Source organism: Rhea pennata, chromosome 1 (genome assembly GCF_028389875.1).
Source record: "Rhea pennata isolate bPtePen1 chromosome 1, bPtePen1.pri, whole genome shotgun sequence".
NCBI lineage: Eukaryota > Metazoa > Chordata > Aves > Rheiformes > Rheidae > Rhea > Rhea pennata.
In genome coordinates, this window is record NC_084663.1 from 87,699,884 (window position 1) to 87,714,082 (window position 14,199).

At 36.7% G+C, this 14,199-nt stretch overlaps 1 protein-coding gene across 1 annotated transcript in view; it reads left to right on the top strand.

Moving 5' to 3' along the window:
• Positions 1 to 14,199, top strand: part of SPAG17 (sperm associated antigen 17) — a 107,995-nt gene that overhangs the window by 68,518 nt on the left and 25,278 nt on the right. The window contains exons 25-34 of the mRNA XM_062594922.1: positions 1,444 to 1,564; positions 3,791 to 3,889; positions 3,980 to 4,245; positions 5,941 to 6,070; positions 7,739 to 7,959; positions 8,257 to 8,401; positions 9,183 to 9,337; positions 9,763 to 9,948; positions 12,131 to 12,261; positions 12,508 to 12,638. Of these exons, the coding sequence (XP_062450906.1) occupies positions 1,444 to 1,564; positions 3,791 to 3,889; positions 3,980 to 4,245; positions 5,941 to 6,070; positions 7,739 to 7,959; positions 8,257 to 8,401; positions 9,183 to 9,337; positions 9,763 to 9,948; positions 12,131 to 12,261; positions 12,508 to 12,638 (1,585 nt within the window). The remainder of the gene's footprint in view (positions 1 to 1,443; positions 1,565 to 3,790; positions 3,890 to 3,979; positions 4,246 to 5,940; positions 6,071 to 7,738; positions 7,960 to 8,256; positions 8,402 to 9,182; positions 9,338 to 9,762; positions 9,949 to 12,130; positions 12,262 to 12,507; positions 12,639 to 14,199) is intronic.

A 14,199-nucleotide genomic window follows, 5' to 3' on the forward strand; every position in this document is an offset into this window, starting at 1 on the left:
CTTTCCAGGGATGGAGGTGAGGCTGACCAGCCTGCAGTTGCCTGGGTCCTTCTGCTTGCCCTTTTTGAAGACAGGAGTGACATTGTTTTTCTTCCAAATTAAAATACTTAGTTTGTGTTTATTTGATCTGGAGTTGGGAGACAGGACAGCCTGCTACAAAGTTAAAGGAACATCATCATCTCTTATGCTTGCCCATATAATCAAAGAAATTAAATATAATTGAAGAAATTAAATAATCTTCTGCAAGAAAGATTTGGGCTGACCAACAGGAAAATCTTGCTCATGTTAAGCAAGGTAAGGCACTGAAATAGCTTGCTTAGGAAAGCTAGGAAACCTTCCAGCCCTGGAGACTTTTAGAACAGGTTACAGTAATGATTTTTGCTAAATGATAAATACATACATCATTTTTTACCATTAGACAGGGAGAACCACTGAAGGTTACTTTTACCCTATTCTGTGACTGCTACCCCCTGATTCCATGACTATGATATTAAGACACTGAGGATATATTTAATTAGCCAGTAATGCAACATACAATGTTCATCTATATGTTGTTAAATATACCATCAAATATACAGGATTCAGTACGCAGAAAGACAGGTGGCAAAACATCTGCAAATTTTTCCCAGGAGAATCCTGCATAATTTTTGTAATATTAGCTGGTCCCCTATGCATGCAGTCAGAGTCCATCTTTAAATACTGCAGCAGATTTCAAAGGATCATTCTGCTGTTCTTAGAAATCAAGAACAGAGGATAATATCAGGACTAGTTCTCTCTATTACGTCTTTCTGCACCCCAAAATTGGCTGTTTTCATCTTGCAGGATTAGAATTCAAAAATAATGGGGGATTGACAACAAAGGGTCCGTTGTGGTATTCTTCTCAAATGTTCCAGGGTCCTCAAACATTCCCTAGGTCATCCTCATCTTTTCTGGTCATCAGGGCAGCTTCCACCTTCAGAGCAGTGCAAAGACACATCTTTGACTTCCAAGGATTCCTTCCTGTCCTCTTCTCAGGTCAATGCTGTATTTGCAGTAGGCTGGAAGTATTACTCTACTTATCTTTTGTGCTCTTTTAATGACTTTAGGTAAAATAGCTGATGCAAATTCAGTAACTATTTCACTCTCTTCTGTTTCACATTTTTCTATTTACCATCATCTCACCCTGACATTGTGCACAGGTTTGCATAAGAACTCAGCAAAATGAAAACAGGAAGAGTCTGTTGGTTGTTGGTTTTTTCCCCTAAGAACAGTGACATGGAGTAAGGTAGCACAATCAAAGAAAACAATAAGCTAATGTTTCCACTTCAGAATCCATAAGCTCAAATTCATTAAAATGTAGAAAACACCTTTTTGAAGTATTTTGGTGCAGGTGAAATCTGTAGTCTTAATTTTTTGAATTCTTGTAAACTGTGGAGTAAAACTAATTCACTTTTCATTCTGTAGGTGGAAGTGGAAGAAACAGCTTCCCAAACGCAAGTGATGTCAAATTTTCCTGCTTTCCCAAGTTTGAATGTCTCCTGTCCCAATGGACTAGTGTTAACTTTCCTTGGTGAAAGTTTTGAAGGTTAGTTTTCTGAACTACTGTAGAATCAGGAATTCTTAAAGTTAAAATTACAGCAAAAGAAAGTGATTTCTGCCTTCATTAGTTTATATATAACAACATAAAATTTTTATCATCTCAGGTTATTAATCTGTTGTAGTGTCTATTTGATAGTAATCTCAACATAAACAAATAATGTTTTAGTGCAAACATATAAAATCTGGGATTGCAGGTTGTTGAACATAACAGATTGGGGGACAAGGAAGCAGCAACACTGCAAAGAACTTGGGAGTCATGTTGGATAATCAGTTGAATATGCATGCCTATTGGAATACTAATTAAAATGAGCTAGTTCAATTTGTAAGTGTGTATACAGAGGAATCTTTGAGTGACAATAGGAAGGTTGTTATGCTATCTGTATCCGTACCTTCTTTGGAATAGTACATCCTGTTTTATGTTCATATTTGGAAAGATTCAAAGAGTGACAAGAATGATTAAAGGATTGGAAGACATATTTTATAGTGAGCTCATGACATATTTTATAGCGAGCTCATGTCACCAGAGAACTCAATCTAATTACCAGAGGAAAGGACCAAGGATTGACTGGTCCTAGTCTGGAAGTTACCCACAAAGGAGACAAAATCTTGATGATAGCTTGTAAACACAGTATACGAGGGTATTACAAATTTTGGAGACTGGAAATTGAATAGTGGTACTTTTACACTAGCTTTAAGATTTATTCATTTTTTTAATGTTTGTTTTAATTGTGATAGATTCTCTGCTACTGGGTATTTTAAAATCGTGTTTGGTTTCTTTTTTAAAATATATGATCTGTTTTAAACAGGAATTACTTCAAAGAAGTCCTTTGGTTTATGCCATCCAATAACCCTTTCTTCCCTTATCTGTGAACTACATTTTGAAGAATGCTCAGTTGCATGACACTTCTAAGCTTCTGTGTGTGGCAAAGTCTTCTGCAATGATTTGATATTTGAATTTTTGAAAACTAGGAGGAGATCCATCATTGACCATCAACTGTAGTAATCTTTGGCTTTTTGTAGTCATGGCACTAGATTTTGAAGCTGACTAGTATCTATTGTGAATTACAGTGCATTTTAGATTTGTCATCAGGTCAGTTTTAAAAACAGCCACCTACAGTGCTCATTTAATGCCTGTATGCAATAGATCTGTCCAGTCCAGGCTGTGTTGGAGCTACTGAGTCCATGAAAATGCATCAACACAAGTGCAGAAGTGCCAGTGCATCCAGGAACATACGAGATTTATCACACATACCAAGTACATGCTTGCAATCATTCTAAAGGATCCTCTGTGTGAGATACAGCATAACAGTCATCAGAATCATTTGTATTCCTGGCAACTGATGAGACAACAGTAATCTCATCCTGATCTCCTAGGGACTAGCTAAGTGCCACGTCCAGTATATATAAATAAATAAAAAATAATTAATTTGTGTTAAATTACACTAATAAATGTAGCATGGTGCGCAAGGCTCCAGCACAGATTTATCATCATATAGGAAAGGAGTGTCACGATTTTTTTGGTCATGTAGACTAGAATTACTAGGAAAAGCTTCCCCCACTTTTCTTCTCAGACATCCCTTCCCTTTCCTTATCAATTTTCTTTTGTCAATTTAGGGTAAATGTGGTCATATAATCTGTTTTGAAATACAGTAAAGAGGATGCACTGGATTTTCAAGGAGCTTAAGTAGAAATACTGAATAGCTGAGGGGAACAGAGCTGTTATGGATGCATACTTGAAGTCTCCTGGCACAATTACATATTATACTTACTAGCATACTCCATGCACTGCCATAATTTATTTTAAACAAATTGTTTGTTCAGATCAGACGAAATATGTTATTTCAGTTTCTGTACAGTCTCAGACTTGGTGGAACTCATTAGCTTTTTCACCATTATGGACAGTGACAGTTAAGAAATTCCTTTTGTGTACTTTTTGCCTTTTAAAATGTCAGCTTTTGTACTAAATCCAATGTCAGCTTTCCCTTACTTTCATCTGGAAAAGACAGGCACCTCCGCAGGAGTATGCAGAGTATCTGAGTAGATACCTGCTTTGAATTGGCCTCTGAGAAGGAGAGACTGTCCCTCACTGAATGAATTAAAGATTCTCTCCGCCTAAAAACTGAGTATATTATGTAGACATTGTAATGCTGGGTGTTTAACATTGTTTGAATGTCTGCTGCACAGCAGTAAGTCATTCAGAATTTGTTTTCAGATTTGAAAGGTGAAGCTACTACAGCTGAAGCTAAGAAAGAGGTGGTAAAGGAAAGTGAGGCCAAAGCCAAGGAAGCAAAGGAAGAGGAGGCTGAGAAAAGTGAGACCATAGCAGATAAAGCCAAGGAAGGAGAGATCAAAAAATGTGAGTCCAAAGCAAATGAAGCCAAGGAAGGAGAGGTCAAGAAAGCTGAGGCCAAAGCAAGTGAAGTCAAGGTAGGGGAGGCTGTGGACAGTGCAGTGAAAGAGCATGAGGTTACAGAAGGTGAAATGAAGCAAGAAGACATCAAAAGAGAAGAGACCAAGAAGCCTACTCTGGAAATTCTGGTTAGGCAGAGTCATCCCCAAAAGATAAAACACTCTCATCTATATACAGCAGTGGTAAAACAAGAGGTGTCAAGAGTCATCACCAGTCAAGGAACTGTCATAAAATACATGACAGATGGATCTAGCCAGGTATGTTTAGTAGACTTCATTGGAAGCAGCTTGTATGTGATTACCCTTGAACTTGTATTTGCCAGCTGAGACAGAGAAGTGTCCAATTTTTGGATGTAGGAGTTAAGTAACCATTGAACTATGCAGCAGTATCAAGGCTAAAATGTTCCTAGCTTTGTTCAAAAATTTAGACCTCTGCAAATTTTAGGCAACCTTGGGATTATGGAGTACCTGTGTAGTGTATTGCAAACTATATTTCTGGACTTAAACATTTCAAATGTGAATTAGTTGGGAATTAATTGGGCTTTGCCTATTCTTGGCATGATTCACAAAAGCATCCCTATGTTTTTTCACTAAACAGTCTTACATGATCCAGAAATGACCTGAACGATTCTTCAGTCCCATTGACACAATTAGGCATCGTAAATTTTCGTCAAAAGGATTCTTTATATTCCCATATACCTTCTTTGTTCATGCATATTTAGGCTGTTCAGAGTTCTGGCACATTTTAGGTGCTGTAGGCTAGATACCATCCTTGCAGATACTGTGCAGTCAATGTACTAGAAACCATTTTCTTAAAGTCTAAGACTCTATGTAGAATTGGAAAAGAGATTAAAAGAGGACTGTTCTGTTTAGAGTCAGAAACTGTCAAAATAACTGCTTTAGTTTCTAAAGTATTTTTACAGTTTAAGTAGACTACAACTCCTAGTACGAATAAGGATTTATTGCATTAGATCTTAAACTATTTACCCAGAATCTCATTAAAGTAACATGCAAAGAAGCTAGCTGCTCTTAGTTTGTATATTCACAAGCTACTGTCTTCTGACAGAAGAATCTAGATCTCCTGTGTCTAGCATGGTGATACCACAGTCTTTGTATAAGAGTGCCTGCTTCTTTATATTAATTTGCTGTCTTTGAATCATGATGGGTAAAATGCATATAGACAAGCACTCAAAAAAGACATGGTTAATTGCATTACATTAACTATCACTCTTGAGATGTGATTTTCGTTAGTGTTTCAAACTATGTGTTTTTCGTTAGTTTTCCACAATGTGCCATCCTTCTCCTTACAACATACATACTCAGTATTTGCAAATAAATTTAGTGATGACTGGGGTATTCTAGGCTTTTTCTACCATACAGAAACACTAGGGAGCTGAGAATACTCAAACAGATATTGCCCCAGGGGACATGCATATAAAGAGTTAAATGTTAAGGACAACATAGCTCAAAAAACAGTTATAATAAGAAAAATAACCATGGCTTCTTCTGTTAACTATTTTGGTTGCTAAATATCAGACTACACTCCTAGAAATTTGCAATACCCGAATAAAGATCAAAGTGGTGGTTCAGATGTGTTACCACTGCTAGAAAATCTTGTATTCAAAAAAGCCATCGACATTTGACTAATAATTTTGAATTGTCTTTGCTGTTTTATTTTATAATGTTATTTATATTTCTATTTATAGAATAAATAATTCAATTTATTACTAAATGGAATCCCTGATGATTACATGTGAACTACAGGAGTTATTAGTCCTTTCTTTTTGTGAGAGCTTCTCTATTTTCTTGTATTGATTCTGAGTCTCCTACTTTTTCTTTCTCTATCATCCACAATATCCAGGTACATACTGTATTTGCTCCATTTTCTTTTGATACTTTCTGTTATTATTTGGAACAATTTTAGCCCTATAGTATGTCTTTGGTTTTCTATAGATTCTGTTTGCTGATGGCACAGTGTGCACAAGTCCTGATTCTGGCCCAGTCATACCACGACCTCTAATTCCGGATAACATCCAACCATTACAAGAATCAGAGCCTTTGCCAGAGACCAGCACTAAGAAAGGTAACATTTCCAGAACTTCAGGCAGATTTAAAATTAGCAGGGGCTAATGTTATTTAAGAAGGGGCATTTTTCTTTACTCTAAAATTTCTGCCAGTGTGAAAATACAATTTTCTGTGCTCAACTACTGTACACAGCTGATCTGTTACTTCCATAGAAAGTCAGTTTGCTTACATTTCAGCTCCCTTCATACATGCAAGGACTGTCCTAAGTAAAAGGGTGTGTGAGAACTACATCAGTAATGTAGTGATTCAAAGGAAAGTTTTTTTAAAAAAACCCTTGTACCTACAATAGTGTGAAGTCCTTGTTTTTTATATGTTACACAGTTTTTACTCTTGGTATTGAGAAATGCTCCTCTTTAAAAGGATAGTATATCATGGAGGACTTGCTATATTTTTCTTTCTCATTGTATGTATTTCTGGGCACCCACTATTTGTCATTATCAGTTGGTTTTAAGGATCTGTGGTCTGTCCCAATATAACCATTCTCATATTGTTAAGTGTTTGACAGAGAAAGAACCAAGTACAAGTTTACTTCATACTTTGGAGTCTGGTCCCAGATCATTGTCAGTGTTACATAGTGAAAAGAATAATTATGACTGGTCATAACACTTCACTGGATTTCATTGGCTCTTACAATTTCATTGGATCTGCTTTGGAAGTGTATGAACAAAAATTGCTGACAAATAGAAAAGTATCTGATAAAGAGACTTCTAACTAACCAAGTTCAGTCCCCTGTGCTTAGAACATTCCCTAAGCTATCTAGAAGGATGTTGAGAACTTCTCAAACATCTATATACACAAACATATATACATGCTTTAACGCTTTAGACTCCACTCTGGATCATTCTGCTATCCCATGTCTACACTTAGTCTGTTTCCTTTTCTTGGACATGGGTGACCAGAATTCCTTCTAGTATTCTTAATCTGTCTAATAAGATCTCTCTGTTACCTTTCACAATACAATCTCCATCTCTCTTCTTCGGACTCACTATAGGATTGCACTTGCCTTTTTGCCATTGCAGCGATAACTTGTAGTCATCCTGTATTTGACTGCTACCTCCAGGTCTTTCTCTTCTTCTACTGTTGCAAACTGTCTAAAGCAGGAACTATTTCTGTTGGTCCTTATTGCATTAAACTTAGTTCTACTAGGTTTTATCAAATACCATTTATGTTAGTCCTCAAGCTTATTTATAGAATAGTTTTGGGTGCATTTTTCGCTGTAAGCCATTCAGAGCTTTCAAAGTCAGCTTGTAGGCTTGTGGTTGCTGATTTCTAAGGTAGCCTGGCTTGCCGGAAGAAACAGCTCCTAAACCAGCTCTCTGTAATGTTCTTGAGATTGTGATGGGTCTCAGGATTTTTTCTTTTTATATTTCCATTTTTCTTCTGCCTGGATGATACTTTCCAATGTCATGTCATAATCAGATGTCATTAGCATGCTGTTTACTTTTTCTGCTGTGGTCATTAATGAATAAATTAAATAAGGTTGGTCCAAGGACACATCCTTAAGTAACAGCTCTTCTATATTCCCTGTAGCCTGATAAATCGTTCTTTCAACACTGCCAAAGCCAATACTTACAGGAACTTTTCAGTTTACGAATTTCGGCCTTTGCCTTAGAGTCCAATGCAGAAATCTGATACAAGTCTGACACAGAAATTTTTGTTTCTGCAGGAAAGGGCAGCCACATAAGCAGTCTATCAAACCCAAACAAGGATGAGTTGTTTGAAAATGCTGTTCAGGGTCTGGTTAATACTGAGCAACCTAAGGAGAATGAGTCAGGAACCTGGATAACAACAACGTCTTTAGGCTTTCAAGTGGGCACTGAGGGAGCAAAGCGAATGGATTTAAAGCCACTCTTAATCTATCAGGCAACTGATCCAGCTGATGGAACGGTATTATAATTTTTGTGTTATAGTCACACTGTCTACTAAGCTAAAAAACATGGCTGCTACTGTAAGCAATGTAGAGCTTGTTCATTGAACACACATCTTTCAGGCTGTGTTACTGTACAGTTAAAAATGCAAAAGCTTTAGATTCAGAAGAAAATGTGTATCTTCAGTCTTTCAAACTGATAAAATTATAGAGGTCTAGCTTCTTCAGAGTTTTAGTATGTAATGTCTTGTATTACTGATGACACTGTTACAGGTATCTCAGAGCTAATGTAAATCAGTATTCCTTTATTATATCAGATTATGACTGTACGAGATGATGCAGTGATAATAGTTGAGAAGCTGGATGGCAGCAGAGTTGTAGATCATGCTGATGGTACTAGAATCACCACTTTCTTCCAAGATTGTGAAGAACTTTTTGTACCTCAGGATGGTGAAGAAACAGGTAAAATCGAATGGGGAGCACCTCTCTGCTATATCTTGTGAAGCAGATAATTGTCAAAATACACTAAAAAAGGCACATAATGGTACCATAGGTAACAAATCCAATAATACAGTCTGGGCTTAGTTTCTCTGCTTAGTCTTTTTTCCCCTCAGTATTCAGTGCAAAAATTACACTTTAGCTAGCAAGCAAATTTCCTTTGTCCCAAGTGTACACTTACATGACCCATGTTCACCATGAGACCACAGTGCCTCAGTTACTCTGGTAGACAGGAATATTTCCCTGTGAGATTTTAAAAATCAAAACAATGGCCTTGAACTGATCTCTCTAATCAATGGAAAGACAGTAGCTGGATTAATATATCAGTTTGATGCATTTTCCATGGCTTGTATTGCTGAATAGGAATTCCTTCACATCCTAATACTTTTATCGCTGGCATAAGGAATTTCAGTGGTCCAGTCTGTATGTTACACATATCCAGATCGTTATGGTTAATAATATATGTGATAAAGTTAATCATAATCTCTTGGCCAGCCACAGGTGATTACAGACATTTTTGGCTGTTAGATTTGCCTATATTAAGTGCACGATCCAAAAATGTGAACATTGCGTATTACTTATATAATATAAAACTATGTGAAAAAGGAGATTTTATGAAGAAACATTTATCAAGGTCTTGTACAAAGGAGATAAATGCCAGCCTTATGAGAGAAAAGCAGATTGAATCTTAAGACTTTTCCATGGTCCATGTATTCCTGTCTAGTTGTTTTGTATTAATTCTTAGATAAACCTTCAGAAGCCATCACAAGAAAGGTGAAATGTATGCGAGTGGAGAATCCTGAGTTTGCTACTGTTATAACAAATTGTGAGGACAGTACCTGTTGTACCATCTTCGGAGATGGGACATCTATTATAGCAAAGCCACAAGGAACATACCAGGTGGGAATTGTTTTTAGTTTGTAATAATTTAATTAATCTTTGTGTTCCAAATGCCATGTCGTCACCATCAGCTTCTCTCATCTTGATTATTTTAACTCCCTCTCTGTAGCCTTCCCAGTTCCTTTGACTCCATCTCTTTTATACTCTGCCAATACTTAGACATTTGCTCACAACTATATAGTTTCTCTTTTTATTTAAATCCAAATTTTAAATTGCCCTAATTTACAGAAAATATTACATAGATTGTTATCAGCCTATATGCTGAACCTCATTTTTCTTCTTTTTTTCCCTCCAAACCAGATGATTTAGGAGTAAAGGTCTGAGAGCCATTCTCTTGATTTGCATCTGTTCTTCATTTTCATGTTACATCTAAATTGAAGATTTCACCATTAAGGACTGAACCTAATTCCTTTTCACTTTGACAGGTTTTACCCATGAGAATAGGCTCCCTTTTCATTGATGAAGATTGTTCAGCAGTTTATACCCATGAAGTTTATAATAATAATAAATTTATCAGCAAGCAAGAAGGGAAGCAAGCAGGGAAATATGTTATGAAACACACCTCCAGCACTATTTGTGAGGTGATGGATCCTGAAGGAAATCTTTTCAAGGTAAAATACATAGAAGGAAACAAGTTTTTGCATGTTGAAGAGTATTATCTCATAAACATCTTTCAAAGTGAGCTTGTAGGCTTGTGGTCACTAACTCCTAAGGTTGCCTGGCTTGCCGGAAGAAACAGCTCCTGAACCAGCTCTCTGAAATATTCTTGAGATTGTGATGGGTCTCAGGATTTTTTCTTTTTATATTTCCATTTTCTTTAGAGTAAATCACACAGGCTGAAATAAAAAACATGGTCTACACTCTACCTCACCTCATAAAAACTCTCTAATCTGCCTGGTAAGACAGTTACCATTATAAGAACAATGATTCAGTCCTTAAAGTAATACTGGTTGCACTGTGATCCTTTCTCACCTAAGATAGATATGTTTGCATTAGACTAGTATTTAGTTTTGAGTTCAGGAAACATTGTCTAGTGGTCTGTGATCTGCATATTGTTTTCTCATTAAGGGTTATTATTTTTCATGAGTCAGTAATATTATCCTGTGTGTGGCATCAAGTAACATTGTAAATCTAAGTATGACATCCTCAGAGTATCCTTTCTATTGTTGCAATTGTAATCATTGCCATTTTTTCCAGATTCCTGTGAAATTACACTAAGACTCCATTGGACATACACATCATAATACACTTTTTTAGTTGGTTTTCTAGGCTGGATAAACAGTGCTTATATAAATCTCTACTATCTGTCAATCTCTCCTTAATAAATTTTGAACTAAATGACAGAGGAGTAGACTTTTCAAAGATATCAAGTTCCTATAAAATCAATGCACTACAAATTAGCAGTGAAGTTGCTTGGCATCAATCATAGCGCATCTTGCTTTTTTCCAGTCAGTACTTAGGGAACAAAAGAAGGAGGGTGAGGAGACTGTAAGGCGGTTGAAGGTATTGTGGAAGAAGTGATCACAAGGGGTATGGGGTGTAGTTAAAAAATGAGATTTATGCGGTATGAGGGGATGCTGAGATGAAGAATATCCCTAGGAAAAACAACTTTCATTGTTTTTGCCGTTCACAGAGTATCTTTTTAGTCACATGATTCCATGCTATTTTTATCCCAAGACCCCATTTTCATTCAGTGCAAGGATAAGGAGTGTGCTCATGTGACAGAGCAGGTTACCAGGTGGATACAGGACCAGAGGTACCTCATGGGTAAAAGCTTCTGGCCATGTACAGATGTAGCAGGACACATCCAGCTATTGGGTCCTGCCCACTATTACAAACAGCTGTTATCCATTTCTTCCAGTGCTGTTCTCACTTTCCACAGGGTTGCTAGAGATGGCAACCAGATACAGGTGTATCTGTAGGATAGGTTCATTTGTGGTCCTGGTTACATCTGAGGCTAAAGCAAAAGGGGTGTGGTCTAGGTGGGATATGACACCCAGCTCGTGACTTGTCCTTTGAGTGTGGTCCAGAACGTATCTTCTAAAGGCACCTGTCCTTCAGCTGACAATACTAAAAAATAAAGACATCATTAGTCTTTGGTAGCTTATTATTCTTTGTTAGTTACCTTGTCTATATATGTCAATATGTAGTTAATAATCACTTGGTATTTTCAAGATGGAAAATACTACAGAAATTCAGTTAGTAGTATCATGAGACTACCCAGGACCGTATTTTTTAAAGTAAATGAATGCCTGAAAAGGGCCCACTACATAGATGCATAGATATCCATGTATGCATCCATATTTGTGTATGTATATATCTATATATGTAGATGTGTGTATATATATTTTTTTCTGTATGTATTTATACATGTATATACCCAGATATATATAAAGCTCACAGTTATATCAGTGCCTATCTGTGTGTGCAGTTACCTGGCCTAATGAGTAAGTGAGTATATTTTTCTGTAAGGTCGTCTCGTAGTGCTTGCAGATGCATGTGTTGAAGATGGAATTTAAACAAGTCTGGCTCTATTTGACAACTAACAGTCCTTGAGCATTTATTAAATATCAGCATGTGATATTAGCATTTCTTGTATGACATGTCTTTCTAGGACCATTTGTTTTGTCTTTTTCCTTCTCAGTACTTCTATGCATGAACGTTTAGCTGCTGAACTTGAAATATAATTTTTCTGTCTCTGTCACTGGGCTAGACCATATTACAGTTCAGAAGCAAGTTCCTGTTTAAAATATGTCGTGTAACTTAAATCATTTTATATAATTTTTATTATAGGTCATGGCTGATGGCAGCACATCTGTCTTTGTTTCTAGCATTGGCTGCGATGACAAGGAAGACAGAAGTTCAGCATCAGTATTGCCAGAAAATAATGAACCTATCGCTTATGATGATGAGCATGTCCCCAGGTAAAATGCCCCAGGTTCATAGAGTTAGATTCAGACCTTCTTCACTAGCTTGTATTTGCACAGGGTTCATAGTTTTCATATTCTTTGTTCAGTATTCAGTATTTGCACACTTGATCACTTGATGTCCTCATCTTGAAGTTCCATTTTCTCGTTATGTCATCACAGTGTTTTTTCTATTTGCCATCTAGAAAAGAGTGCAATTTAAAAGCCATTAGATTTGGTCAGATTTGTGTGATGGTTGTCTAGGTTCTTCATTGTCTATGCTGATGGTTCTGGGACTGAACTCCTTCGGAGCAGGGATGTAGAAGAGCATCTTGCTGAGGCCTGTAGTGATCCAGCTACTGCTGTCTTGCAGGACCCTGTACAAGAATGTCCAGGTAGGGTAGTTTATTTTCTGACAAAATAGTAACAGAAATAATTACAATGGTGGAGTCAGAACCTTCAAAACTCTTATTTGGACGGGAAATTTGAAAATGTGTTTCTCCAATGTAGATAGGCTTCCACATTTCTGGCAGTGAAGGATAGGGAAGAAGGAGCTTGTAGAAGACATTCTGGGAAATAGAGAATTAAATGAATGACACTTTGAACAGACAACTGGCATATCTTTGTCCACCGTTAGACATAAAAACACAAATAATTACCAAATGCATAGACTGTCTGTGTATTTACTGTCAGAAAACACTGAAGGTTTCATATTCTTCATCTAATGATCTAGCTGTGTTTATGAATGAAGATAGTGATACTTGGATGTGGACCCATTGTCTGGCTGTTGCAGAAGTTAAATATATGTTATCAGGAAGCTAGAACTGTATAATTGAAGTAGGGATGCCAATAGGATGTGGAAACAACCGCCTGATAGTAGCTGTACAAAGAAGCTAGATTCTGAAATGATTGGTTTATTTGGAGATATTGTATTCTGTAAAATAAAGTGTGGGGTAACAGGTAAATTCAAAACAAAATAAGCATATTTTTAAAAATCCAGGCAGAGAAATACATGGTTCTCCTAGATGAAGAAGGGTGGTGAAGGTAGATTGCTTTGAGCCATAGGATACTAAAACAGTTCTCTCAAAGTTTGCAATCATAAGCATAGGGAAGAAATTTCCCACCTATTTTGCACTCAGGTTTTACATATTTTTAAATGCTGCTTCTATTCACGACAATGAAAGAAAGAAAACATGCTAGCAACAATCAGTCATTTATTATAGTAGCATTCTAGTATTGCCCCCAAGGCAATGATTCTTATTAAAGTATTCAAATCTCAGGTTAAAGGAAGGGTAGATGAATAGTAACAGTTCCCACAGGTTTTCTTTGCACCCTGTTTTTAGGATTCCGGACTTCATACTTCACCTTTCTCAGTATTAGCTCTATTTGCCTTGACAGCAGTTTTGCATTTTTGCATCATTGTGAAAAAGCATTGCAGTGGTGATATCAACTTCTAAATCCACATACGGGTAGCTAATAGAGGATAAAGTGGACTTTTGGTTTGGGTTGGAAAAAATGTTTTGAGGAACATTAAAATTAATCAAAACAATAAAAGGAGACAATCCATTCGGTGATCTGATTCTGAAGTATAAAATACAGTGAAGACCTGTGCTTGTCCTAAAGAGGAAGTACATATTCCTGAAAGTAATATTCAGTAACATGGGTCTATGGTCTACCCTATCTTGCTTGGGATATTCTGCACACTGTGCAAGTGAGATGTTACCCAAGACTCCAAGCAAGTAGCAAATGCAGTTTATTGTTGAACACAGATGTCCAAAGTTGTCCAACTATTCTATAATTGCCTCAGTGATCCAGTATTATCTGTAGCCACCAGTACCATGTTTTCATATTGAGCTGATAGTAAGTTTCTTTGCACTTAGATAAGCATATTTTTCTTGGAGTTTGAGACACGTACTTATCATTTGTTGATTCAGAACGATTCTTACCAAAATGTTT